General features: G+C 59.1%; 1 protein-coding gene across 5 annotated transcripts in view; it reads right to left on the bottom strand.

The window, feature by feature from the left end:
• The window catches only part of RASA3 (RAS p21 protein activator 3), a 137,129-nt gene that overhangs the window by 16,207 nt on the left and 93,231 nt on the right, over positions 1-27,691 (bottom strand). For all 5 annotated transcript variants that reach the window (XM_074387374.1, XM_074387377.1, XM_074387376.1 and 2 more), the window contains exons 6-20: positions 27,262-27,342; positions 26,802-26,874; positions 24,645-24,721; positions 19,736-19,840; positions 17,960-18,116; positions 17,306-17,454; positions 16,442-16,556; positions 15,516-15,590; positions 14,561-14,684; positions 13,106-13,212; positions 9,160-9,237; positions 7,394-7,471; positions 6,388-6,461; positions 1,666-1,772; positions 579-661 (exon numbers count right to left, since the gene is read on the bottom strand). In XM_074387374.1, the coding sequence (XP_074243475.1) occupies positions 579-661; positions 1,666-1,772; positions 6,388-6,461; positions 7,394-7,471; positions 9,160-9,237; positions 13,106-13,212; positions 14,561-14,684; positions 15,516-15,590; positions 16,442-16,556; positions 17,306-17,454; positions 17,960-18,116; positions 19,736-19,840; positions 24,645-24,721; positions 26,802-26,874; positions 27,262-27,342 (1,483 nt within the window). The remainder of the gene's footprint in view (positions 1-578; positions 662-1,665; positions 1,773-6,387; positions 6,462-7,393; positions 7,472-9,159; positions 9,238-13,105; positions 13,213-14,560; positions 14,685-15,515; positions 15,591-16,441; positions 16,557-17,305; positions 17,455-17,959; positions 18,117-19,735; positions 19,841-24,644; positions 24,722-26,801; positions 26,875-27,261; positions 27,343-27,691) is intronic.

The raw sequence follows: 27,691 nt of genomic DNA, 5'->3' as shown, positions 1-27,691 counted from the left end.
GAACATGATGGGGAATAAGGCTACGCGTGGGTCTGGGTATGACAAGTGGAGAGAGAATGAATGAACACAATGGGGAACAAGGCCACATGTGGGTCTGGGTATGACATGTGGAGAGGGATGAATATAATGATGAAGAACGAGGCCACGTGTGGGTCTTGGTCAAACGTGTGTGGAAAGTTACTTATTCTACTCTTGCAACTTCTATAAATTCAAAATTATATCAAAATTTAAAAGGTTCAAAAAAATTCCACACAGTTCCAAGCCTGATTCTGGGATGTCCTTTGACAGAGGGCTCCTTGACCTTGGGGATCCTGCAGGGGAAACCACTTGGAGCAGCTCAGGCCCTGCCTTCCGGCAGGCTCTACCCCACCCCGTGACCCCGGGTACGAAGAGCCTGGCTGCTTCGGTACAAGATTTGACACAAAATCACCAGCACCAGCCCGAGTAACATGGAGCCTCTGAGAAGCCTGGAGTGCAGGGGGTGGGGAAGGGGTGAGCCCAGGGCCGGTGACCAGAAGTGCAGACAAAACCTGGCCGGGCCGCAACCCAAAAGTGAGGCTTGGGGACACTGCACTCACATTCTTCATTTTGAAAGACTCCTCCTCCAGCTTCTCCACTGCCAGGATGTTCTCGATGGAAATGCTGTACAGAGGCTGGTCCCCTGCAGCAGAGAGGGGCAGTCAGTGGATGTGGTCCCTGCTGTCCTGGCTAGCACCCAGGTGGGGCTGAGGGGGTCTCTGCCAAGGGGGTCTTTGCTGAGGGGGGTCTGTGTCGGGGGTTCTCTGCTGAGGGGCTCTCTGTTGAGGCAGTCTTTGTAAGGGTTCTCTGCTGAGGAACTCTCTGCAGAGGAAGTATCTGCTAAAGGTATCTCTTCCAAGGGGTCTCTGCTGGGGGTGTCTCTGCCAAGGGGGCATCTCTCCTAAGGAAGTCTCTGCCGGGGAGTCCCTGTAGGGTGAGTCTCTGCCAGGGGTGTCTCTGCTGGGGGTCTCAGTCAGGGGGTTCAGCCTGGTCGGGGTGGGGGAGTCTTAGCCGGTGGTGGGGTCTCTTGCTGGGATACCCTGGGCAGGGGGAGGCGCCCTGCACTCCTCAGGCGTGGCAGATGAGTCACTGACAGGCTGCAGGTGGCTGAGAAGGCCTGGGACCTCCAGCCCTGCCACGTTCACAGGCTGGAACCGATCCCTGTATCCCCACGCTGCCGTGGCTTCAGGCTCGGTCCCTAGGACACGTCCCTGTTCTCGTGGGGAGAAACCATTCCGTATTTCCTAGTCTAGATCTGAGCCAGCAGATCTGACAGCGAGGGGCAGGAAGCCGTGGGAAGCTCTGTCCACCTCGGGGGAGCGGCTCCGTGGCCGTGACAGAGACCGGAGGAAGCAGGGACAGTGGAGGGGAAAGGGCCTTGCTGATGCAGGCTCTGTGTTTACTGGTTCTCTGGGAAGGCTGGTTTCCTGCAGGCTGGGTTTCCTCACCTTTCTGACAGCAGGTCCGAAAGACCTTCCAGGGATCTTTGAAGGGACAGCCGGAAGCAGAGGGCTCCGGCTCACGACAGCCAGCCTCTGCCTGCAGCACCCCATCTTCCCTCCCCTTGGCTCCCCCTACCTTGAGAAGCAGATGTCAGTCCTGGGGCATGCTCCGGCGGGAGCCAGAGAAAGCGGCCTTGCTCCTTACCTTTGCTTTTGTGGTAGGTAAATTCATGGTTGGTCAAGCGAAACCATCTCTTCTTAAAATTCTTCATCCCAAAGCGCTTCCGTCCTTGTGCCCGCTTGATCATGAACCTGTGTGAAGAGCATGGGGCGGGACTGTGCGGCCTCGGCCTCCTCCCTGCAGAGGCGTGAACCACACTCCCCACTTTCTGTGTTCCTAGACCTGAGGCAGATGGTGAATTTTCAATATCTTATTACTCCGAGTGATGAGATTAAAAAATTGGAAGGCAATGCCTCTCCTTGGAAAAGTTCAGCGCTGACTGCGTTAGCTTCGAATCACCCAGTGGTGATGGTGCCAGGTTCTGGGAGATCTCCGTCCTCTCACCTCCCACACTGAACTTTCAACAGCGGTGCTGCCACCAGAAATACCAACTCGATGCTCCCACAGCGGACGTGCAGTCGCCGGCTCGGGGCCAGGACAGGCAGTGGACGACACTCGGCAACAAAACCCACGCCCGTGGTGCAGCAGGAGTCACCCGTGGCGCCTGCGCCAGACCAAACTCGCCTCCCTCAGGGCCAGCCTCAGTGTGGGAAGGCACCGCCGGGCTGCGTCCTCAGGAAATGTGGGAAGCAGGAGAGGGGACGGCCACTGAGGATGCAAGGCCTCAGCGAGGAGGACCCCAGGTCTGGCCCCAGGCAGGGACCTCAAATGCCCTCCTGGCAGCCCAGGGCCCTCTGAGGCTTGGCTTTCATCGCTGGATGAGGGTCCCAGACCAGAACCCGCGCTGAGCTGGAGAAGAAGGCGGCCAGGGTGACTGGAGGCCAGAGGTGGAGGCGGAGCCCGATTCACCAAGAGCGATGGCAGGGAGGTTGGGGGAGGGAGACAGAACTCCACTTAAAGGAGCACTCACGGAGACCGCGAGGAGGTGAGGGGAGGTGAGACTCCATTTAAAGGAGCACGCGGGGAGACGGTGGCGAGGTGAGGGGGAGCCAGATGTGGCCAGAGAGCTATGGACTCCAGAAGCCCCAGGAGACGCCAGACGGCACCGTTCACAGCCAGTGGATGCAGAAGGCTGCGAGCTCCAGGGAGCCGCAGGCAGGAAGTCAGCCCAGGAGGCTGCTGAGGACCAGTGGGACAGGCAGTGTGGGGCCGCCCGGTGGATAGGGGTGGGGTGGGATCGGGAGCTCCACAGGGAGCTTGGCCCCTCGAGGGCAGGAGGACGCCCCTGAGAAGACTCTGGACCACACAGCAGTTGGATTTGAGGAGTAGTCTTGTTATACATGTGTTTGACTTTAGGATTTTTTTAAGAGCCCCAGCTTTCTGAGGGCCTTCACTGGATGAGGCTGCATGTGAATTTCACGTATGAAGCAGGTTTTTCTAGGTCATGGCAGCTCTGAGCGGAGAGAAGGCGGTGGCTCCTCACTGCACGGCCCTGGTCAGGGCACCTGGATCTCAAGGAGTCGGGTTTTTTTTTTTTTTTTTTTTTTGAGATGGAGTTTCGCTCTTGTTACCCAGGCTGGAGTGCAATGGCGCGATCTCGGCTCACCGCAACCTCCGCCTCCTGGGTTCAGGCAATTCTCCTGTCTCAGCCTCCTGAGTAGCTGGGATTACAGGCAAGCGCCACCATGCCCAGCTAATTTTTTGTATCTTTAGTAGAGACGGGGTTTCACCATGTTGACCAGGATGGTCTCGATCTATCGACCTCGTGATCCACCCGCCTCGGCCTCCCAAAGTGCTGGGACTACAGGCTTGAGCCACCGCGCCCGGCAAGGAGTCGGTTTTCTAACTGGGACCATCACGTGTGGAGGCGGGAGCCGCGGCTGAGCCAGAAGCCTCGGGCTGAAAGAGCTCGGCCCAAGCAGGCACCACTGACTCAGCTCAGCAAACACACCCTGCGCTGTGGAGGCGCTGTTCCTGTGTCCCATTGGGTGAGGGCACACAGAACCAACAGACGGCAGAGGCTGGGAGCGTCTCAGTGTGGAGGGAGCCCTCGGGAAACACGGTCTTCACCAGCTCCACACCTGGAGGAACACGCAAGACATGCTTGCCACCCCAGCTGAGACCGCGGAACTGAGGTGCCGGGGTGGCCCTGCACGTGCACACTAAGGGTGGCTCTGGGTCTGGGGATGTGACGGAGCTGAGGTGCTGGAGGAGAGGCTGATTCGGGGGCGGGAAACTCAGGGTCCTGGTGGACGAAAAGCTTGGCATGAGTTGCATGTGGCACAGCCGCTGGAAGGAGCTGGTAGAGTCTCAGCTGCGTTTGGGGCCTCCGGGAGGCACCTGTCCTTGAACCTCTGGCATCTATAGCAGCTTCTCAGCGTCAGGCACCCAAGCCCTGGTGTTCTGCATTGCTTTAGGGATTACAGGATGAGTATTTGTTGCTTTGAATGTTGTGAACTTACGTAATGTGTGTATTACTAATGTTATTGGTTAATATATGACTAAGTTAAAAGAAAAACAGCAACGGGGGTATTGCTGCCATGAGGGTGTGGTCCAGCAGTGACCCATGGATGATCCACGTTTGAGCAGAGACAGTATCCACAAAAATAGACAAATGGGACTTAATTAAACTAAACAGCTTCTGCACAGCAAAATAAATACCCAGCAGAGCAAACAGACAACCCATAGAAAGGGAGGATATTTGCAAATCACGGATCCAACAATGGACTAATAGCCACAATTTAGAAGGAACTCAACAAAAAAATAAAAATAAAAAATAACCCACTTAAAAGTGGCCAAAGGACAGGAATAGACATTTTTCAAAAGAAAACAAATGTCCAACAAGCATACAACATAAAGCCCAGCCTGGCTCATCACCTAAGCAATGAGAAACAGAGCTGCCTGTGACCCCGGCTCACGCCAGGCAGAATGGAGCTGCCTGTGACCCCAGCTCACACCAGGCCCAACAGAGCTGCCTGCAACCTAGGCTCACACCAGGCCCAACAGAGCTGCCTGTGACCCCGGCTCACACCAGGCAGAATGGAGCTGCCTGTGACCCCGGCTCATGCCAGGCCCAACAGAGCTGCCTGTGACCCCAGCTCACACCAGGCAGAATGGAGCTGCCTGTGACCCCGGCTCACACCAGGCAGAATGGAGCTGCCTGTGACCCCGGCTCACGCCAGGCCCAACAGAGCTGCCTGTGACCCCGGCTCACACCAGGCAGAATGGAGCTGCCTGTGACCCCGGCTCACGCCAGGCCCAACAGAGCTGCCTGTGACCCCGGCTCACGCCAGGCAGAATGGAGCTGCCTGTGACCCCGGCTCACGCCAGGCAGAATGGAGCTGCCTGTGACCCCGGCTCACGCCAGGCCCAACAGAGCTGCCTGCAACCTCGGCTCACACCAGGCCCAACAGAGCTGCCTGTGACCCCGGCTCACACCAGGCCCAACAGAGCTGCCTGTGACCCCGGCTCACACCAGGCAGAACAGCTGCAACTAAATAAACGTGGACGAATAACAGACGCTGTCAGGGACGTGGAGGACGAGTGCTCGCACGCTGGTGGGAATGGAAATTAGCGCAGTGCTCAAGGAACATGCACGGAGACTTCTCAAGGAGCTAAAAGCAGAACTGCCGTTCAATCCAGCAATCCCACACAGGGCCCCCACACAAAGGAAGAGCGACTGTACCAAAAAGACACCTGCATGCGTACCTTTAGCACTGAACTACTCACAACAGCACAGACTCGGAATCCATGCACGTGTCCACCAATGGACGACTGCATAGAGAAAGTGGGGCATAAATATACCACGACACACTCCACTGTCAAGAGGAATGAAATCTTAGTTTTCCAGCAACATGGACGGAGGTAGAGGTTGTTACCTTGAGGGAGACGACTCAGAAATGAAGAGCCAAACACCCTGGGTGTCTGGCACTGCTTTAGGGATTCAGCTTCTCACTGGTACGTGGGAGCGAAACATGGGGTTGGGGGGCTCTGGACGTGGAGTGTTTGGAATCACAGATGCTGAAGCCTTGGAAAGGTGGGAGACGGCAGCCGGAGAGGGACGAGAAACCACTCTGTCAGCACAAAGCAGCCGCTCAGGTGACGACTGCACTGGCAGCCCCGGCGCTGGCACTGCACAACACACCCATGCAGCGAATGGTGTGTTTGCCCCTGACGTTTATGCAAACACATGACAAACAGGAACATGGGCCGTGCCTAGCGGACTGCAGCCCCAACTGGGAGCGGAAGCTGGGCCACAGGACGGGGTGGGTGGAATTGGCAGATGTCAGTATTTACACAAGGAAGGGTGGTGGGCTCTGATGCTCCAGGGGCCACCAGGTAGAGGCCGAAGGTGGACGGGCCTGTGCTGTGGACACCAGCAGCCGTGGAGCACAAACACTTGCCTCCAAGGGCACCAAGAAGGCAGCGGACAGGTCCCAGGCCGTCCCCTCTGACCAAAGAGCCCTCGGGAGCCCTGAGGGAAGCCAGCCCCAGGTGCGGGTGTGGATGAGGCTGCCAGTGGTGCAAGTATCTTGATGGCTGGTAACTCAGCTGACTCCTCTCACCACCCTCCACCGACTGGCTGGGCACAGGCAGAGGCCAGGTCCCAGGTACCTCCCGGTGAGTCCCAGCGGACACACAGGAGGCTGTGCTGCTGCCAGGGGCCAAAGCCCCAGCTCCAGGCTGCCTGCCAGCGAGGGAGGAGGCTGCTCTGACCCGGGGAATCTTCCAGAATGTGCTTGGTGCCCTGGGGAATGAGGGCCCCTATCCATTTCTCCCCTCCTGCCCTGCCAGATGCCACCTTACCCTTCTTTAAGCAGGATGGGCTGTTCAACACTCTTGGGGTCTCTTCTTCCCGAGGATGAAATCAGATCCAAGAACTAGAGTAGGAAGAAATGGGGTCACTGGGAGGGAGCCACATGCCAGATGTGCGCGGCTCTCCTGGCACAACGGCATCAGAGGCCAGGACCTCCTTTCCGACACAGGCGGAGACAGAAGGTGGGGAAGTGAGTCCTTCCCTGAGGGCAGTGGGGCCTCTGCTCCCCACTGTGCCGCCCTAGCCCCTGTTCTGCCAGGGAGGTCTCAGGTGAGAGGCAGCAGGTGGTGAGGCCAGCTCAGGCAAAACGCCTGAAGATCAACCTGCATCTGCAGAGGCCACCCAGGGGCGACTCTCATGGGGGAATCCAGGGCTTGAGCAGCGAGGAGGCTCAGGCCCACCCGGATCTCACCAGCTTCCTGGGGGACGCCTCCCCTCTAGCCACCGGCCTGGCCTCCCTGGCAGGGGCTTGCACTCCACACAGCCCTGCCGCCCCGTGACTTCTTTGGACCCTGTCTGTCCCTGACAGCTCCAAGCTCATCATGCCCCTTCGATGCCATTTCCATTGAGAGACGCTGAGATTGCTTCTGGACAGCAGGAGGAGCAGAGCCCTGGGGTCTGGGTGTTCTCCCATGCATGGCATTCCTGATAGTGGGTGTGGGCCCCAGGGCTCCAGGACTGCAGCCGGGAATGAGCCCGGCCGCCACACACCCCAAGGTGGGACATGCCCTCAGCTGGGCGCTCAGACAGAGCGGGACAGGTGAGCGCCCCACGTTGGTCCCAGGCGGTCAGGCCACAGAGTTTACAGACTTCGAGAGAAGGCGGCATCCCAGGCTCGGGGCGGGCTGTTTGGGCAGCACTGTGGATGGACCGAATGCCCTGACAGTTTAAACCGTCGAAGGCCAAGTCTGTGTCACATGGGCTTTGTCTAAATTGTAAAAGAGCAGCTCTGTCTCTCCGGCACAGCACGGGCTGTCGGAGAGAGGCAGTACTTACGTTTTTCACCGCATCAGCGTATTTCTGCTCATTGAAGAACTCATAAAACGTAGCCATGTAGGACTCCTTAAAACTCGCCTAAAATGAAACGGAGATCACTTGAAGACAGCCTCAAGCACCTCGGCTCACAGCCTAGATCCGAAAAATCTAGAGGCAAGAATTATTCAAGCCTAAATGAGGATAAACACTCGAAGACCCAGGCGTTTGCAGGGCAGCCTGGAGGACGAACAGCAGAAATCGCATGCATGCCCATGTTGCCTCCAGAGCCCTTTGGCATCAGTGACTCCATCCCTGCCCTGGCATCCCTCACATCTGCGTCCCAGGCTCAGGAAGAGCTACTCTGGGGGCAGATGAGGCTGCCTGGGAAGCTGCAGCCACAGGCCAGGGTCCCAAAGCCACCATACCCGTGTCTCGCCGAGGCACAAGGGCCACTCCGAAGTGGGAAGAGGGGGCAGGGAGCTCTGTCATGTGGGGAAGGGAGGCACCCCAGGAATTCTGGGGAATGCCTTCATAGCCACCATTCTTGAGGCTCGACCCCCAGTTCCTGTCGCTTCCATGCTGAGGCCACTGCACGGTTCCCTGGCTGTGAAATGAGGTGGGTTTGGGGCAGACCTTGGAGGAATCACAGGTGCCTGTTACGGAGTTTCCAGCCCCCAGCTCGGGGCCTGGATGGTGAAGAGCCATCAGCGCACCTCAGCCTGCCTGTGGGCACGGCATGTCTTCATTCGCTGGGACTCAGAGAAACCCAACGTCTTCCCCGAGGGGGCTGCTCCTTCAGTGGGGGCCCTGCTCCCCAAAGCCCTCACTTCTACCCAGGCCCCACCAAGAACAGGGAACCAGGAGGCCAGGGATGTCTCTGCACCACGGCCCAGCCCTCTCCAGCCGGAGCCCTGAGGGCACCCGAAGGCCTCATCCTGCCCTGGCTGGGCTCCTGCAGAGACAGCCTCAGCCCCCACTGTGAGCACTGCCCCCAGGACCCTGCAACTGTCAGCCTTTGATCTCCCCAAACTGAGTCACACACAGGTGTTCTTAGGGGAAAACAGGGCAGACGCTTGAGAGACCCTGGCCCAGCGGCATTGCATCTGGTCTGAGGGGACAGGGTGGGAGACAGCAGTTCATATCCACAGGGCAAGAGGGGCTACGGAGGAGGTGCCGCATGGGGAGGGGCACTGAGTGGGGAGGAGGGGGCCGCGTGGGGAAGGGGTACTGAGTAGGGAGGGGCCGCCGTGTGAGGAGGCGGGTGTGTGTGAGGAGGAGGGTCCTGCATGGAAAGGGGGCACTGCGTGAGGAGGAGGGTGTGCATGGGGAGATGGCTGTGTGGGGAGGAGGGGGCCTCATGGGGAGGAGGGGGCTGCGAGGGGAGGAGGGTTGTGGGGGTGGGAGGAGGCGGCCACATTGGGAGGAAGTGGCTGCTGCATTGGCAGGAAGTGAACGCAGGTGGAGGACGCACGGGAGGCCCTAGGTCAGGCCACCTGCCCAGCCCACTCAGCTGCTCCTACACCTGACGGGTCAGATACGCCTGCGGCCCCTGCCACAGGACCAGCAACAAGCCACAGGCTCCCGGAAAAGACACGGGATTTACTTCAGAAGAGGGGAGGTGGCTGGGACCTGAGCGCTTGCGTCCTGGGCGTCAGGAGGGGATGTGGTGCCGGCTTTTACTGTTGATTTTTACCTTACAACTCTCTCTAATGTGGGAGGTTTTTCATGCCTATTTTCTGAAAAAAGAAAAGAATCAGTTATCCTTAGAAACTGAAGGAGAGACTCACAGACTTGGACTTGGACAGGCTGCCGAGGGTCTGCACGGTCTTGGAGATGAGTGTCAGTGTCCTGGATGTCTGGGGGTCCTGGGGAGGTGGGAAGGAGAAAGGTCTGTGCCAGCTTCACAGAAATGCTGCGACTGCCCCAGAATCACCGAGGATGAGATGCAGGCGTCACCGCAGAGCCGCTGTGGCTGATGAGTGAGCTATGGAGCAAGAGCGGACACAGGACGGGAGGGGTGGTGCCCCACAGTCCCAGGAGCCGCTGAGAACATCCCACAGGCAACGTTGGAGGGCACCATAGGGACCCACCCTCATGGCCCAGCGTGCAGGGTGCATCTCACAGCAGAAGGCATCGGGGTCACCGCTGTGGGGCGCTGAGTCTCTTGGCCCTGCCTGGGGCTCATCTCAGCCTTCATGGGGTTTGAAGGCCAACACAGAAGTGCCGGGGCCAGGTGCGGTGGCTCATGCCTGTAACCACAGCACTGCAGGAGGCCAAAGCAGGTGGATCACGCGAGGTCAGGGGTCCAAGATCAGCCTGGCCAACATAGTGAAACCCCGTCTCTACTAAAAATACAAAAAATTAGCCAGGCATGCTAGCACACGCCTGTAATTCCAGCTACTCAGGAGGCTGAGGCAGAAGAATTGCTTAAACCCAGGAAGTGGAGATTGTAGCGAGCCGAGATCACACCACTGCACCCCAGCCTGGGTGACACAGTGGGACTCCATCTCAAGAAAAAAAAAGCGCCAGGTAATGGGCCATCCCTCACGTCCCTCACCCTGGCCAGCTCCTCCCAGCTCTGCCACACCGGCTCATGCAACACGATCACCCCAGATCCCGCACCCTGAGCGCCACAGCCCCAGAAACCACGTAGGGGCCTGGCGCAAGCGGGCGTTGAACAGGGATCTGTTGACTCAATAAGTGGGTGACACGTCAACCAGTCCATCATCAATACTCCACATGTGATGGGCAGGGGAGGGAGAGCACAGAGGTGACCAGCAGCAAAAACCCTGGCCCAACCGTCCACTGCTTTGTGAAGGTATCTCCATTCCCCCAGAACGTACGACGGCTGAAACAGAAAGGTCAGTGAATGACCCACAACGAGGAGGTTCTAGGACCTGGAGCGTCAACACACGCTCCGCACGCACTCCCCACACGCTCCACACTCCACACGGGTTCTGCATGCACCCCACACTCCACACGCATCCCACACTCCACACCCACTCCACACGCACCCCACACTCCACACGCACCCCACTCCACACCCACTCCACACGCACCCCACACTCGACACGCACCCCACTCCACACCCACTCCACACGCACCCCACACTCCACACCCACTCCACACGCACCCCACACTCAACACACACCCCACTCCACACCCACTCCACATGCATCCCACACTCCACACGCACCCCACACTCCACACCCACTCCACATGCACCCCACACTCCACACGCACCCCACACTCCACACCCACTCCACACGCACCCCACACTCCACATGCACCCCACACCCACTCCACACGAACCCCACACTCCACACGCACCCCACTCCACATCCACTCCACACGCACCCCACACTCCACATGCACCCCACTCCACACCCACTCTACACGCACCCCACACTCCACACGCACCCCACTCCACATGCACCCCACACTCCACACCCACTCCACACGCACCCCACACTCCACACCCACTCCACACGCACCCCATACTCCACACGCACCCCACACTCCACACGCACCCCACACTCCACACCCACTCCACACGCACCCCACACTCCACACGCACCCCACACTCCACACCCACTCCACACGCACCCCACACTCCACACGCACCCCACACTCCACACGCACCCCACACTCCACACCCACTCCACACGCACCCCACACTCCACACGCACCCCACACTCCACACCCACTCCACACGCACTCCACACTTCAGAAGCACCCCACTCCACACCCACTCCACACGCACCCCACTCCACATGCACCCCACACTCCACACCCACTCCACATGCACCCCACACTCCACACGCACCCCACACTCCACACCCACTCTACACGCACCCCACACTCCACACGCACCCCACTCCACATGCACCCCACACTCCACACCCACTCCACACGCACCCCACACTCCACACCCACTCCACACGCACCCCATACTCCACACGCACCCCACACTCCACACGCACCCCACACTCCACACATAACCCACACTCCACACCCCACACATACCCCACACTCCACACGCACCCCATACTCCCCACCCACTCCACACGCACCCCACACTTCACACGCACCCCACACTCCACACGCACCCCACACTCCACACATAACCCACACTCCACACCCCACACATACCCCACACTCCACACGCACCCCACACTCCACACATACCCCACACCCACTCCACATGCACCCCACACCCACTCCACACACACCCCACACTCCACACGCACCCCACACTCCACACATACCCCACACCCACTCCACACGCACCCCACACCCACTCCACACGTACCCCACACTCCACACGCACCCCACACTCCACACATAACCCACACCCACTCCACATGCACCCCACACCCACTCCACACGTACCCCACACTCCACACCCACTCCACATGCACTCCACACTCCACACACACCCCACACTCCACACGCACCGCACACTCCACACGCACCCCACACCCACTCCACACACCCCACACTCCACACACACTCCACACCCACTCCACACTCCACACCCCACACTCCACACACACCCCACACTCCACACGCACCCCACACTCCACACGCACCCCACACTCCACACACACCCCACACTCCACACGCACCGCACACTCCACACGCACCCCACACCCACTCCACACACCCCACACTCCACACACACTCCACACCCACTCCACACTCCACACCCCACACTCCACACACACCCCACACTCCACACGCACCCCACATTCCACACGCACCCCACACTCCACACGCACCCCACACTCCACACTCTACAGATACCCCACACTCCACACGCACCCCACACTCCACACGCACCCCACACTCCACACTCTACAGATACCCCACACTCCACACACACCCCATACTCCCCACCCACTCCACACGCACCCCACACTCCACACACACCCCACACCCCACACGCACCCCACACTCCACACATAACCCACACTCCACACCCCACACATACCCCACACTCCACACGCACCCCACACTCCACACATACCCCACACCCACTCCACATGCACCCCACACCCACTCCACACACACCCCACACCCACTCCACACGTACCCCACACTCCACACCCCACACGCACCCCACACTCCACACCCACTCCACATGCACTCCACACTCCACACATACCCCACACTCCACACCCCACACACACCCCACACTCCACATGCACCCCACACCCACTCCACACGCACCCCACACTCCGCATGCACCCCACACCCATTCCACATGTACCCCACACTCCATACCTACTCCACACTCCACACACCCCACACTCCACACACACCCCACACCCACTCCACACACCCCACACTCCACACACACTCCACACGCACCCCACACTCCACACTCTACAGATACCCCACACTCCACATGCACCCCACTCCACATGCACCCCACACCGCACACCCCACATTCCACACACACCCCACACTCCACACACACCCCACACCCCACACGCACCTCACACCCCACACTCCACACGCAACCCACACTCCACATGCACCAGACACTCCACACTCACTCCACACGCACCCCACACTCCACATGCACCCCAGACTCCACACGCACTCCACACCTGCTCCCCACACACTCCACACTCCACACAGTCAGCCCCCGCAGCCACACACATGCCCTGACCCCGGCCAGCGTCCCAGGACAGCTCAGGAGGCTGCGGTTCCCGGCTGGTCACTCACCGTGTGGTGAGGCGTGAGCTGGAAGAGGTTGGGGGAGAGAATGGCTGGTGCAAAGAACCTCAGGAAGATGAAGCTGCTCACTGCAGTGTACCTGACGTCCGGGTCATCTGCGGGAGACAGAGGAGGGGTCGCCCTTTCCCTGGGGCACAGTGGCCTCGTGGGGACATCATGTCCCAGCCCCCGGAGGATCCACAGGGAAATCCAGCCCGTCCTGCGTCTCTCTCCACCCGTGTCTGTCTCTCGCCTTCTTTCTCTGTCTCTGTCTCTAGGTCTGTCTCTCTATCTGTCTGTCCGTCTGTCTCTCTCACTGCCTCTGTCTGTCGGTCCGTCTGTCTCTCTCACTCTGTCTCTCTGTCTCTGTCACTCTGTCTCTGTCTCTTTCTCTCCCTCTGTCTCTCACTCTGTCTCTCTCTCTGTCTCTATCTCTCTCCACCTCTCATCACCACAACATTGCGCCGCCCCTTTGGTGCCTGGCCTGTCACAGACTCATTTCGCAGTGGTCTCTCCTCATCTGAGCGAGAGATGGATGCGTTTATCTCTTCACTTCCTCCTTGTTCAAAGTGGGCCTGGGGCTGGGGTGTGCTTGGGAAGGGCCTCCCTGGGACCCCTGCGCCCCTCGTCATGTGCTGCCTGACGTGCTGGGAACCAGCAGTGGGGACGGGTGTTTGTTTGAGGGGATGCAGAAGCCTGGATGGCTCTGCAGGGCCATGGCCCCCTGGGGTGTCTGCAGATGTCTCAAGGTCACAGGACACACTGGGACCCAGGCTCGGGCTCCGTGAGGGAGGGAGGAGCTGGCGGCACAGCCCTCGCTCAGCCTCTCAGCAGCGCCAGAGCCCAGGTCCCAGTGGGGTCACGGTACCTCCTGAGGATTGTGGGAGACAGGGTTGCAGACACCCAGCTCCTCCCTATGGGTCAGCAAGGTTGGGAAGTGGGGTTTGGGTGCACGACGCCCAGGTCCCTGGGGGATCCCCGGCTTGGGGGTTCCAGGAAGGGGCAGCTCCCCCAGGGGTCCCGTCTCCTCAAAGACGTGGGTAGGCAGAGGCCTTGACAGCACTCTGGGCCCTGCCAGGGTCAGCCACAAGAATAAACCACTGGGAAAACTGGGCCGGGGGACCATACCAGGAAGATTCCCCTCCCACCCGACCAGGGCCAGCCAGAAAAATAAACCACTGGGAAGACCGGGTGTGGGAGGGTGCCATACCAGGAGAATTCACCTCCCACCCCGACTAAGCCCACCCAGCCCTGCCTGAGACCACTGTGAACTCCAGGGCTGGGGGCCCTAGAGACCCCTGCAGTCGTGAACTGGCCCAGACACAAAACCCCAGGAAAATCCAGCGTCTGAACTGGGATTCATGATCCTGGGGCTCTAGTCCGGTGAGGGGTCAGCCTGGGTGGGGGTCAGCCTGCACGGGCCGCGGCCATTTCTCAGTGGCATGAACATGTTGGGGGCCTCACCCTGGAAGCGCTTGGCCGCCGCCTCCCGGAGCGAGAAGAAGATGTCACACATGACGGTCGGGCAGCTCACCCCAGACTCGGTGATGGCGTGGAAGACGCGGTCCACGTACTGCCGTAGGTTCTCCTGCGACAGGACGTGGCACGGGGACCTACTCTTGAGGCTGCTCGTGGGCACGTTTGGTACCAGGGCACACCCAGGGAGGGGCAAGTGGGGAGGGACTGAGGGCAGGTGCAGGGCAGCCATGGCAGCGAGACACGTGTGAACAGCCACCCCTCGAAATACGTGCTGGGAGCCGCGGCGACTCACGTGTGAAAGTCACCATGCCCTGTTCGGGGCCCCACACCGGCTCCCCTCTCTGCCCTGACTTTGTCTGAGCGGGGAATGGAAGGAACTCACTAGAATGTGCCTCCCCAAGCAAGAACTCTGTCCTTCCATTTACATAAGAGATGCCCAACACCACGCTCTGCATGACGTGTCATGTGAAGAGACTCACATGCTGGGAAAGTTTCAACATCAGGGGGTTTTGCTGTTTTAAAATGCAGGACACGGCTGCAGGGACAGCCTGGGGAGGCCCTCCTGTCCCAGGAACAGGGAGGGGCAGAAGTCATCACCCAGGGGAGGCACAGCTGGCTGGAACCCCTCAGAGGAGGCAGAGCTGGCCCGACCCCCGGGGGAGTGGAGCTGGCTGGGACCCCCCAGGGGAGGCAGAGCCTGGTGCGCATGCTGGACCCCCAGGGGAGGCAGAGCCGGGGTGCAGGCCGGGCCGAAGGTGGCAGCCGAGGCCTCCCAGCAGTGCAGCTAGCGTACTGCAGCGGGCTAAGCAGGTATCCTCACGTCCCATCCTGCTCCCACCCCACTGGGGTCACCGGCTGAGACGAAGCTTCCCGGCAGCCCGACTGAGAAACCCCAGTAGGTGACTGGCTTTGGCTGCGAATGTCCATGAACGAAACCTACCATGTTGTTTTCGAGGTTTTCTCCGTCTTTCAACTTCACAGGGTCAATTTCACAGGGTTTGTGGCTCTGGCATATCTGGGGAGAGGTTTAAGACGGGGCTCTGTGAGTGGGTTTTAGGGGCACAGGCAGGGAGGAAGGAGGGGGTCTCTGGCACGGCTGAGAAGCGGACTCTGAGCCTTGTTCAGAAACTGCCGCGACAGCTCCCTGAGCCCGGCCACCGGCACAGAGGGCATGGTGAGGCCGGCCAGACGGCAGGGCCACGGTGGGGCGGTGTCAGCCCCGAGCCTCGGCTGCAAGGGGGCCACCATGGGCGTGTGTCAGGGCACGTGTCACCGGCTGCCGAGGGGCGAGTGTAAGGTCAGGGGCAAATGCCGGACACGGGGCTGATCCACGCCATGATCAGTTGCGCCAGGCTTTCTCAGAAAGGGACGTGCACCTCGGGTTTTGATCATATTTTTACTTCAAAATGCTGCCACGATTTTGCCAACAGAGCAAACCAGGATACTACGTTAAAATTTCTCACATTTGCAAAGAGCCTGTTTACAAAGCCATTCGTGAACAGGGGGCACAGCCTGGCGGGCATCAGAGGGTTGGGTGAGGGCTGGGTGCTCAGCTCAAATGTGCCATGCAGCCAGGCCTGGACACAGGGGACCCCAGGGCATGTGGAGAAAGAGGGTCTCCCTGGGAAGAGCCAGGTTTTTCTTGCATGTAGGTGTAGTTTTAATTTGGGAGAATCTGGAAGGTTCTTGAGCACACAGGGAACATCCTCTCGTTAAAGCGAATGAAACAGCACCCCTGCAGCGAGCCCGGAGGGGCGGACACTCAAGCCTGACTGATGCCCAGCTGAATCCCTGCATGCTGCTCTCCGTCTGGGGGACGTCCTCCCCGCGCCCCGCGATGCTGAGGACTCTGGGCCCTGCGCTCACCTCCTCTATGGCAGGCTTCAGGGTGACGTGCAGGTAATGCATCCCCGCCAGCTTCATGGTCTCGTCAATGCACTTGGATGCCAGCGAGTTCCCACGGAAGATGGTGTTGGGGTCCCTGGGAAATGGCGGTGGGGACAGCGTTTGTCTCCCGGGATGCAGAAGCACAGTCGGAACAGAGCCTTGCCCCGGCACCCGCCTGCACACGCCCATCAGTCGGCTTCCTGACGTTTTACCAGGAGCACGGCCAGGCCAGGTGCTCAAGGCCTGCCCACAGAACAGTCCTGTGTCGACAGGGCCAGAGGGAACTGCCTGGCTGTGCGCGTAACCACCAGCTGAGAGGGAGCTGGCCGGCCTTCGTCCTCCCCTGCCCCCGTCCTCCCGCCCTCTGCGGTCTGTGCCTGCACAGAGAATTGCGCACTGGACCTTGGCAGCATCTGAGGCAGGCAGAGAAGCAAACCCCCCTGCTAGCTACAGTGGCCGCAGGTGCAGCCAGAAGTTTCTAGAACAGGGTGTCGGGAAGCAGCGCTCAGCAGGTCCTGAGGGAAGGGGTGCCCTATTTTCGTGGGCTCCCGAAGTGCCCCCGGGAGGGGACCTGATCCGTCCTGGAGCCCTGGGAGCCGTCTCCCTTCCCCACCCACACACTCTCCCAGGGATTTCCAAGGCAAATGGGGCTTAAAAAAAAAATCATTAACGGGGTCTGTGAAAGCAAGCCTGAATCAACAGGGTTTCTGGGGCAGCCTGGGGCCTTCGACTTTCCTCAAGCCCTGTGCCACGATGTGGTTCTGGGCAACAACCTCGACATCTCCCCAGCAGGTCCCAGTGGCTCTCCCACGGTAGGGCGGGATGGGCTGAGCAGGCACTCACTGTGTCCGCGTCACCTCCGCGCCGGCGATGGCACTGATGAAGGGCACCACCCTGCCATAGTGCAGGAAGAGTCGCACCAGCGGGACCGCCGCCTCCTGCTTCTCCCGGCAAACCTCACCCAGGATGTGGGCCGCGGACGCCGACACAGGCTGCATGGAGGGGCAGGGTCAGTGCTGTGGCCTGGGGTATGGGACCCCAGAGGCCTGTCCTCACCCTGGCTGGGGTCTCACTTCCAGACACATTAGACATGCCTCTTTGCTGAGATGGAAACACATGCATTTCACAAAAGCATCAAAATTTGCCGCTGCTTGGCCAGGCCCTTGGAGGGATGTCTGCACCTCCTCTCAGCAATCCCCAAATGCAGCCGGCTCTAGGACCCCTGAGGCAACAGAGAGACCCTGATGGCAGAGTCCCCCTCAAATAACGCGGGGAGTCCTCAGCCCCACCAGGCTCCTCTAGCTCTACCTACAGAGGGACCGGTGCCCCCAGCAAAGGGGTCCAGGCATCCAGGTGGGAAACAGGCCAGACTGGGAGGTGTGGGAAAGGCCCCCTTGGGAGGAGGAGGTGCCCTCTGGGTGAGGCCCGGGCATGAGGTGGGGCCCAGGCAGGTGGTACCTCCCACCCACATCCACAGGCCATGGTGCGGACAAGTACCTCCACATCCGCAGACTTCAATAGCAGGTCTCGCAGAGGCCGGTAATAGTCAGAAGAAAACACGTGGTCTTCCGTGTAGACCACGTTCAGCCGCAGGGAGCCCAGGTCGTCCGGCTTCAGGCTCTTGCTGCCGTTGTCCCGGGGCTGGAGGAAGTACCTGGGCGGGAGGGACACGCGGTGTGAGGTTGCAGTCACCAAGGAGCAGCTCTTGGGGCAGCGCAACTGCCTGCTCCAAGCCGCCCGGACAGGAGGGTGACCCTGCAGGACCCCAGAGTGCAGCCCCTGGGAAGTCCCCACAGAAGACTCCCAGAAGGGCTGGTCACAAGGGATCCCCAGGAAGCCAGTGTTGAAGCCAAAGACCCAGGAGTCAAGCGGAGGAAACGGGGAGGGAGGCAGGGTGGGGGTGCGACGTGGAGGGAACAGGCGTCCGAGAACCACGAGAACCACCGTAGGAGCGTCAGTAATCACCATGAACACCCACACCAACAGTGGCAGCAGCAGGTGGACATGGAAATTATTTCAACCAAAGCGTGCAGTGGCTTCTGCTGTCATGGGGTGGGGCCTTGGCTGGTGAGCCCAGCAGGCCAGCTGGACATGTGGTCACTGTGGGGACTTTCCTCCCAGCCACTCTTCCGTCTTTGGCTCTAGCCCACGTGTTCACCCAGGAGCCCTCTCTGCTCTGACCCGGGGGCCGGGCAGTCTAAGCTCTCCGGTGGGTAGAGCCTGTGTCTAAGGCATTAGCCCCAGCTCTCTGGGGTCTTTGGTGGCTGCCTTGGCTACCAGGGCCAGGTCTGCTCAGCACAGGAAAGAGCCTAACTCAGCTTAGGCTTTCACAGAGTGAATACGGATGGAAAGCTGGCCTTACACGCAGGGCAGAGAGACACATGAGGCGTGAGACCCCAGCACACGGTCACCCATGGGAGTGCATGCCCCCGTGACTCCAGGCCTCCCAGGTGCTATACATCACTAAGGGACACATGTGAAATTGAGGTAAAATGAAACAATGGCCTGATCCTTCCCACAAAACACCAAGCACCTGGAGGAAACAGGAAAGAAAGGCAGGAGGCAGCAGCACACGTCGTGCCCTGGGGTGAGTTCTGAGGCCGAGCCAACCCCTGAGGTCTAGAGGTGCAGGCAGAGTGAAGAACCCTGCAAAGAATCGTCAGGAGGAGGTGCTACTGGGAGCCACAGTAAGACTGGGAGTGCAGCTGCAAGGCAGGACCTGCCGTGAGTGTGTCCTGGGTCCCTGCACCGGCGGCTGAGGCCCTCCCAGGGTTAGACCCCATGAGCTGCTCATGGCTTAGGGCTCCACTTTCCCCCGGGGTCAGACCCCACAAGATGCTCATGGCTTAGAGCTCCACTTTCCCCCGGGGTCAGACCCCACAAGATGCTCATGGCTTAGGGCCCCACTTTCACCTGGAATGAGACCCCACGAGCTGCTGGTGGCTCAGGGCCCCACTTTGACCTGGGTCAGGCTCCATGAGCTGCTGGCGGCTCAGGGCTGCTTCCACCCACGTTTCCTGTCTTGTTTTGAGGTGCCAGCATCGTCTCTTCTCAGTGTGATCCCTGCCACCTCTCCTCGCCTGCAGTTTCTCCCCTGCTGCGGGGCAGAAACTCAGCAAGCTAGAGCTTGTCAGAGTTACATGCAAAGTAAGAGCAGGTGGCTGCCAGGCACAGTCGAGGACCAGCACGCGCGGCCTCTGGGCCTTTCCGCTCAGAAAGGTGTTTCTGTGGCTCTCAGAGATGCGGACGTCTGCAGGTACAATGTCACTTTACCACGCCTCGTAGGAGCTGGACTGCCTCAGGACTTTCAGCGGGATCCTTAGTTCTCCCAGGAATTCGTCTCCAAACTTCAGGTTGCTGGCGTTCCAGAGGTCGACTCTAAAAAACAGCATTGGTACAGCTCTAGCCGATGGTGGGCAGCCCGGGTGGAGCAGAGATTACTAGCCACGCTCTGTCCCCCAAGGAGCAGGTTGGAGCCAACAGCACCGCTCCAGAGTCTCCATCGAGGCTTAGCCCACGGAGCACGTTTAAAACACGTCAGCCCATGGAGCATGTTCAAAACACGTCAGCACACAGAGCACATCTAAAACACGTCAGCCCACGGAGCATGTTTAAAATACATCAGCACACAGAGCACGTTTAAAACACGTCAGCCCACGGAGCACGTCTAAAACACATCAGCCCACGGAGCACGTTTAAAACACGTCAGCACACAGAGCACATCTAAAACACATCAGCCCACGGAGCACGTCTAAAACACATCAGCACACAGAGCACATTTAAAACACGTCAGCCCATGGAGCACGTCTAAGACACATCAGCCCACGGAGCACGTTTAAAACACGTCAGCACACAGAGCACATCTAAAACACATCAGCCCACAGAGCACGTTTAAAACACATCAGCACACAGAGCACGTTTAAAACACATCAGCCTACAGAGCACATTTAAAACATGCCAGCCCACGGGGCATGTTTAAAACATGCCAGCCCACGGAGCACATATAAAACACACCAGCCCACAAAGCACGTCTAAAACATGCCAGCACACGGAGCATGTTTAAAACATGCCAGCTAGGCCAGGTTTGGTGGCTCACACCTGTAATCCAGCACTTTGGGAGGACAAGGCAGGAAGATCACAAGGTCAGGGGATCAAGACAATCCTGGCTAACATAGTGAAACCCCATCTCTACTAAAAATACAAAAAATTAGCCCGGCATGGTGGCACATGCCTGTAATCCCAGCTACTTGGGACACTGAGGCAGGAGAATCGCTTGAACCTGGGAGGCAGAGGTTGCGGTGAGCTGAAGTCACACCACTGCACTCCAGCTTGGGTGACAGAGCGAGACCCCATCTCAAAAAACAAACAAAACAAAAAACAGAAAAAAGCCACACCATCCCACAGAGCATTAAAACACATCAGTCCATGGAACACGTTTAAAACACGCCAGACCAGCCTGTGGCTTTGGAATAAAGATGAGTGTCTCCCAGGGGTGAATGGGCAGGCAGAGGAAGGTGTAAGGCCGTGGGCCTGAATGCAGATCCAGGCTGTTAGATCGGAGGAAGCTACATGACCCCAGGCTCTAGGCCAGCAGGGAGCTGGGCGTCCCCCCATCACCCAGGAACTACATGGCTGCTGCCACTCTTGGCTCTGGCACCATCTGTTCCTTTTTCCCACAACAGACCCAGCACCAGCAGCCTGTGCATGGCGGGCAAGTGAGACCACCAGGGCCCAGTGGCGTGTGCCTCCAGCGCCGCCCCAGCATGTGGCCTGGCAGCCTCCATCTGCAGGGCTCAGCACAGCGAATGATGGAGAATTGGGTGTAGAGAGGGCGGTGCCCGTGGAGGACGGGCTGCCCGACTCCACAGCCAGGGGTTCTCTGCTTTCAATATGAAAATGTGCCTTGAAACAAAACCCGGTGATTGTGAAGCCCCTAGCCCTGAATGTAGAATCCCGTCTCCACTGACTGCTCATGACCTGGGACATGAAGTGGATTCAGGGGCTGTGCACACCACAGCAGGGTAACTGTGGCTGGGCCACCCGTGGCCATGAACCACAGCACAGTCCCCAAATCTCCAGGACCAGCCCAGGACCAGCACTGTGGAGCCTCTGCTAACGTCTAATAGGGCAGCGGCTCCAGTGTGGGATGATACATGTCCCCTCCGACCTGGGGCCGTGAAATTCTATCTGACAGAGACACACACAGCATCCCCAGCTGTAACGAGTCTACTGGGCTGACATCCCAGTCCCTCATGGCCAGGACTCACCCACGAACCTGAAACCCCACAGTGACGTGTGGCCGGCCCCACCCACAGGACTGAAACCCCACAGTCATGCACAGTCGGCCCCACCCGTGGGGCTGAAACCCCACAGGCCTAACTGCACTATGACCATCAGGGGCATCTCGCGGGGGGAGAAGATTCCAGAGTGGTCATTCTGTTTCCCTTGCAAACTCGGCAGGGCAACAGCACCACAGAGGCCCTGTCCGTCCAACAGGAGCAGTCTCAACTGGGGCTAGGGAAGGCTGGCAGGCCACACAGGAACCCACAGCGTGTTACTTTCAGAAGGAACACGAGGGAACCCCCGATCTGCCCACGGACACTTTAGAAAGTGGCCGAGTGGTGAGGCAGGCGCATTTGCCTTTAATAAGAGAAATACTGAAAACATGTTTTGGATGCTTTTAAAAAATTTAATGACTAGGACTTCACTCCTGAATTCAAAGCTTGGTGTGAACAGAAAACAGCGATGGCACTTCTTTCTTTTCTGTGAGTCCCTGGGAGGCAGGTCCAGCAGGGCTCCCTCCGATGCCCGGTCCAGGGTCTCGGGGCCCTGGCTCAGTACCGTGAAGCCTCGGACGCCCGGCCCAAGGTTTCGGGTCCCCTGGCTCGGTACCGTGAAAAGCACTGGAAACTAAGGTTTAGGCCGAAACATTAAAAAATGGAGCTCAAACCCTGAGAATTGGTGGAGGACCCTCCCTTACGACTTAAAGCGAGGCGGGAAGAGAAGCAGAGCCGGGGGCACACGGGACCTCAGAGCATCCAAGACTTGATGCGGGGCTGGAACACTGCCAGGGCAGCTGCCCTATTCCCAATGGACACTCATTCCACAGGACGCTGACCCACAGGAGATGGATCTGACCCACCACCTCGGGGACATTCCTACAGTTCAGGACCTGACCCACAGGAGGTAGATCTGACCTACCACCTTGGGGACATGCCTACAGTTCAGGACCTGACCCACAGGAGACGGATCTGACCTACCACCTTGGGGACATTCCTACAGTTCAGGACCTGACCCACAGGAGACAGATCTGACCTACCACCTTGGGGCATTCCTACAGTTCAGGACCTGACCCACAGGAGATGGATCTGACCTACCACCTCGGGGACATTCCTACAGTTCAGGACCTGACCCACAGGAGGCGGATCTGACCCACCACATCAGGGACATTCCGACCCTGTCCCATGGGAGAACCTACAGGTCTCAACCACAGCACCAGGCCTCCCAACAGCCACAGGGCCTGAGCCACACACTGGCTCCAAGTGTCCCATTACCCTGAGCTTCTGGAGTCAGGGTCCCATGGGGGTGGTGCCAGCCCCTGGGATGGAGTGTAACCAGGAATTGATGGCCAGCACATTCTCCGAAATGACCTAAAGAAAGCGGGTGCATCGCAGGCTCAGGTGCATTGTAGGCTTGGGGACATCCCAGGCTCGGGGACAACCCAGGCTCGGGGACATCCCAGGCTCGGGGACAACCCAGGCTCGGGGACATCCCAGTCTCGGGGACATCCCAGGCTCGGGGACAACTCAGGCTCAGTGACATCCTAGGGCTCGACGGCATCTCAGGCTCGGGAACATCCCAGGCTCGGGGACAACCCAGGCTCGGGGACAACCCAGGCTCAGTGACATTCTAGGACGGGGGGCATCCCGGGCTCGAGGGCATCTCAGGCTCGGGAACATCCCAGGCTCGGGGACAACCCAGGCTTGGGGACATCCCAGGCTCGGGGACAACCCAGGCTCGGGGACATCCCAGGCTCGGGAACATCCCAGGCTCGGGGACATCCCAGGCTCGGGGACAACCCAGGCTCGGGGACATCCCAGGCTCGGGGACATCCCAGGTTCGGGGACATCCCAGGCTCGGGAACATCCCAGGCTCGGGGACATCCCAGGCTCAGGAACATCCCAGGCTTGGGGACAACCCAGGCTCAGTGACATCCCAGGCTCAGGGACATCCCAGGCTTGGGGGCATCCCAGGCTCACTGACTTCCCAGGACTGGGGGCATCCCGGGCTCGAGGGCATCTCAGGCTCGGGGACATCCCAGGTTCGAGGTCTCAGGGTCAGCTGGGGAGGGTGAGGAGGGAGCCGTTTCCTTCCGTCTCTATCTAACACATAAAGATTTGGGGGCTTCAGGGGAGGCTCATCTGCCTCGTCATAGGGGCTGGGGGCATTTGTTGATATGGAGGGAACAGAGGCTGCGTTCAAAATGCAACAGACGTCCAGCTTGTTTTTATTGGGAGGCAGGAACCTAGCAGGGTGCAGGAAGGGCACATTCTGGGGCCCACCCTCCCCAGAACCCTGAATCAGCCCTGCATGAACCCACAGGTGAGTCTCCCGTTTCCCGTGGGAGGCACTGAGGAGCCAGGAAAGGGAGGCGGAGTGGGGGACTCCATAGGCAAAGGCTGAAGACACAGGTTCTATGACCACACGCAGGACCCCAGCATTTCACTTGGTACACGGTCTTTGCAGAGGCTACCCAGCCGAGAGCCTCAGCGGTCGGTCCCGCTCTGTCAGGGACTGGTGCTGTGCCAACGTGCCCGGCCCCGTGACCTCCGAGTGAGGACGGCACCCACGGAGGGCGGAGGGCTTAGAACGAGACCCTAAGAACGGCTCTGGCCCCTGCCGGTCCAGGTGGACGAAGCCTTGTGGGCCCGTGGGATGTGCACCTTTGGCCTCGCCTCTTAGCAGGCATTGCAAGCTGAGTCCTGACTCCTGGTTTGCCCACCTGGTGTCTGCCTGCTCTTGTTTCAGCCACAACTTCTAACACCCAGTTGTAAAAATTACCAAGAAAAGGGAAATTCATTTCTATCTATGCCCCTATATTTAGCAACAAAAGACAAAAGAGCTGAGGAGCTTGGGTGAAACAAGCTAAGAGGGGAATGCAGAGCCAGGTTTTCTCACTCACCTGATTTCAAGCTTGTCCACATCTTCCTCCTCAAAGTCAAAGTGGGACTTCTTGCTGTAGCTACAGGGTCGGGTCACCTGCAGCCAGAGAAAGAGAGAAAGTGCCGAGACTGCGCTTCGCCAGGCAGGAGGATCTCCACGCGGACCCAGGCCCCCAGCCGCCTAACCTCTGTGCTCACCCATGCGCCACTCAAGGCGCACAACCGGGAAGGCACCGGGCGTGACTCGGGATTCAGGCCTGGCTTCCTGAGCACCAGCATCTCCCACTCACAGTGGCCCTAGGGAGGACCTGCCCAAAGCTGTTCACAGCCACGGCTGGACCCTCCGAGCAGCTGCTGATGGGTGCCAGGCTCTGGGAACCTAAGAGCCCCTTGCTAGCGTCTGCTCTGGGCTCTCCACCCTCCGCCGAGGAGACAAAGCCAGAGCTGCCCTTCCACGTCCCCACCTCCAGATTCCATTTTCCAACAGGAAGTGAAAAGCGTGAGGCCTGCAGTGCCTGAACCCAGCCAGCCCCCACCAGACCCCAGCACTCTGGAAAGGTGAAGATGCTGCTGCTTTCCTCCTGGCGCCTCAGCACCGTGGGTCCCTCAGAACAGAAAGGGAGTGGAGAAGAGTCGAGGCTCCGAGACACCTCACCAGCCAGCAGGGCCCGTGCAGCTGAGCAGGAGGCCCCCTCACAGGCTGGCACCACCTCGAGTTCCGGTTTAAACACCATCGGCCACGCACCAGGCCACCCGTGTTTACGAGGAGGGCTCTCTGCTGCCCGGCCTCCCTCCCTGCTCCGCGTTCTCCAGGGCTCAGCGGGGACGTGGGCTCAGGAGCTCTCAGCTCGAAGTTCTGATGCAGGGTTTCACAGCAACATCATGTTGCTAAGACTGCCTGAGCTCTGAGCTTGCACTTCCTGACTGGTGATCTGAGGTGAAACCATGGAGAGGCAGTGCTCTGCTTTGGCTGAGGGCTCCAGACGCCTTCTCCTTCCTGACCTATACACTTCTGTCCTCAAGTTTGCTTTCCCCCAACTTCCCGATCTCATAAAGGTGGAGGTGATGCCTCCTTCCCAAGTGGGGAGCTGCCGCCTGGAACCTCCTGCCCCTCCAGCAGGCCCACCCTGCCTCCCTTGCTCCAGCAAAACCACCTTCTCCGCCTATCCGTGGGGGCTTCCATCTGACAGAAAACAGATCCCACCTCCAAAGCCCTCCTGGCGACGGCCCCGAAAGCCTGGCCCCAGCTTCGGACACCAAGTTCCAACCTCTGCCTGTGGGGCCCGATGGAGCCCCTTTCTCCTATGGACGCCCAGAGCTGCATGCTTGTGAGCCCCGCTCAGCCTTCATGGCTCTGAGGAGCCTGCCCGACCCTGCAGGCCTGACTGGCCATGCTCCTGCCACAGAGGCCTCTGTACAGGAACATTTGCGGATGAGAAAAGCATCTGCCTAAAGGCCCTGCATGCAGTGGCCCCCAAACCACGCAGCCACACGCAGGTCCCTACTCCACAAGGAACAGCCCTGCACACAGCCGTCCCAAAACCATGCCGGGCACACAGCAGGCCCCCACTCCACGAGGCGTGGCCGTCCCCAAACCACACCGGCACCAGACACATGGCAGGCACCCACTCCATGGGTTACGGCCGTCCCCAAACCAGGCCAGCCACACGCAGGTCCCCACTCCACGAGGTGGGGCCGTTCTAACACCGCATGGTGGGCCCTGCTCCACCAGGGGCAGCTCTTGTACCCTTCTTTTCACAGATGTCGGTGCTTCACGTTCTGAGAGGCTCTCTGGGTCCAAATCCTTTACCCTCTTTGCTTTGAAAACTTGCCTATTTCCACTGGAACAAGCTTTCTGCCCACTCAGGGACACTCGGGCAGAGCAGGCAAACACAACAAAAAACCCCAAAGTCCTGGTAATTTGGAAAGCACTAATTTGTCATCTTTTAACTCAAATATGGCCAGTTTGGGAGACAAGGAAAGGCCTTTCTCTCTCGGGAGGGGAGGGAGGGTCCTGGGGGCCATGGGTCCAATCCCCAGGGCCGACCCACTGGGCTCCCTCCTCTCCGGAAGGAACTTCCAGAGGGAAGAGACCGAGATGGTTATGATTCAGACTTTCCGCCAACGTGTCTCAGGCACAGAGTATCCACTTGACGTTCACCCCCTAAGACACCAACCTCAAAATAAAACACTTCATCGAACTGGGGGTTGTTGGTCTTCCTCTTCACTTTCGTCTTCTTTGCTTCCGATCTGTTACCGAGAGAGAAAGGACTGGGATTAAGGCCGCACTGCTGACTCCAAGTCTCTCGGCTGTAAAACTGAGCTCTGAAATGCACAACTCACTTATTGCCTTTATTTATTTTATAAATATTTCTGTTTGTCTCCAGCTCCAGATGGTATGCAAATGAGGAACACTGACTGAGCCAAAAATACCCAGCGTGACGAGCACGACGGGTTCGTTTTCCACAGAGCAACTTTAGAGCAATAAAGAAGACAAAGGAAATAAAAGTCATATCTTCTACCTCCAAGTGCGTCCTCCTGCCTCCTCCCAAATGAGGCAGTGGCCTCGTGATGTCAGAGCCAGACCTCAGCACCCCCAGGACCAGGACAGAAACCCTGAGGTGTGAGGCAACTTGCCTGAAGGGCCCTGCCAGTGTCACGGTGGCGTAGGGGTCACACTGCCCGTTCACGATGGGGAGGCCCTGGCACTCGACGATGCTGTGGAAAGAAGCAGAGGCAGGTCAGGAGGGGCATGGATGGCCGGGCAAATGGTAAGACAGCTCCGGGTCGGGCAAGAGGCTGAGTTCAAGCCATGAGATGTGGTTTCCTCACGGGAAGGCAGGGAGGGCCACACCAGCCACTCTGTCTTGGTGTGACACTGAATGATGCTGACCATTTTCAAAACCCCAAAACACCACCTCTATGGTGACCACGTGCTTTAGCGATGACTCCGAGTGTGTGTGACAGGATCTCTGAAACAGCGTCATCCTGGGGGACCAGGACCTCTGAACCAGCGTCATCCTGGGGGACCAGGACCTCTGAACCAGCGTCATCCTGGGGGACCAGG

This window comes from Saimiri boliviensis, chromosome 16 (assembly GCF_048565385.1).
Source record: "Saimiri boliviensis isolate mSaiBol1 chromosome 16, mSaiBol1.pri, whole genome shotgun sequence".
Taxonomy (NCBI): Eukaryota; Metazoa; Chordata; class Mammalia; order Primates; family Cebidae; genus Saimiri; species Saimiri boliviensis.
This window is presented reverse-complemented; position numbering and strand designations above follow the sequence as displayed.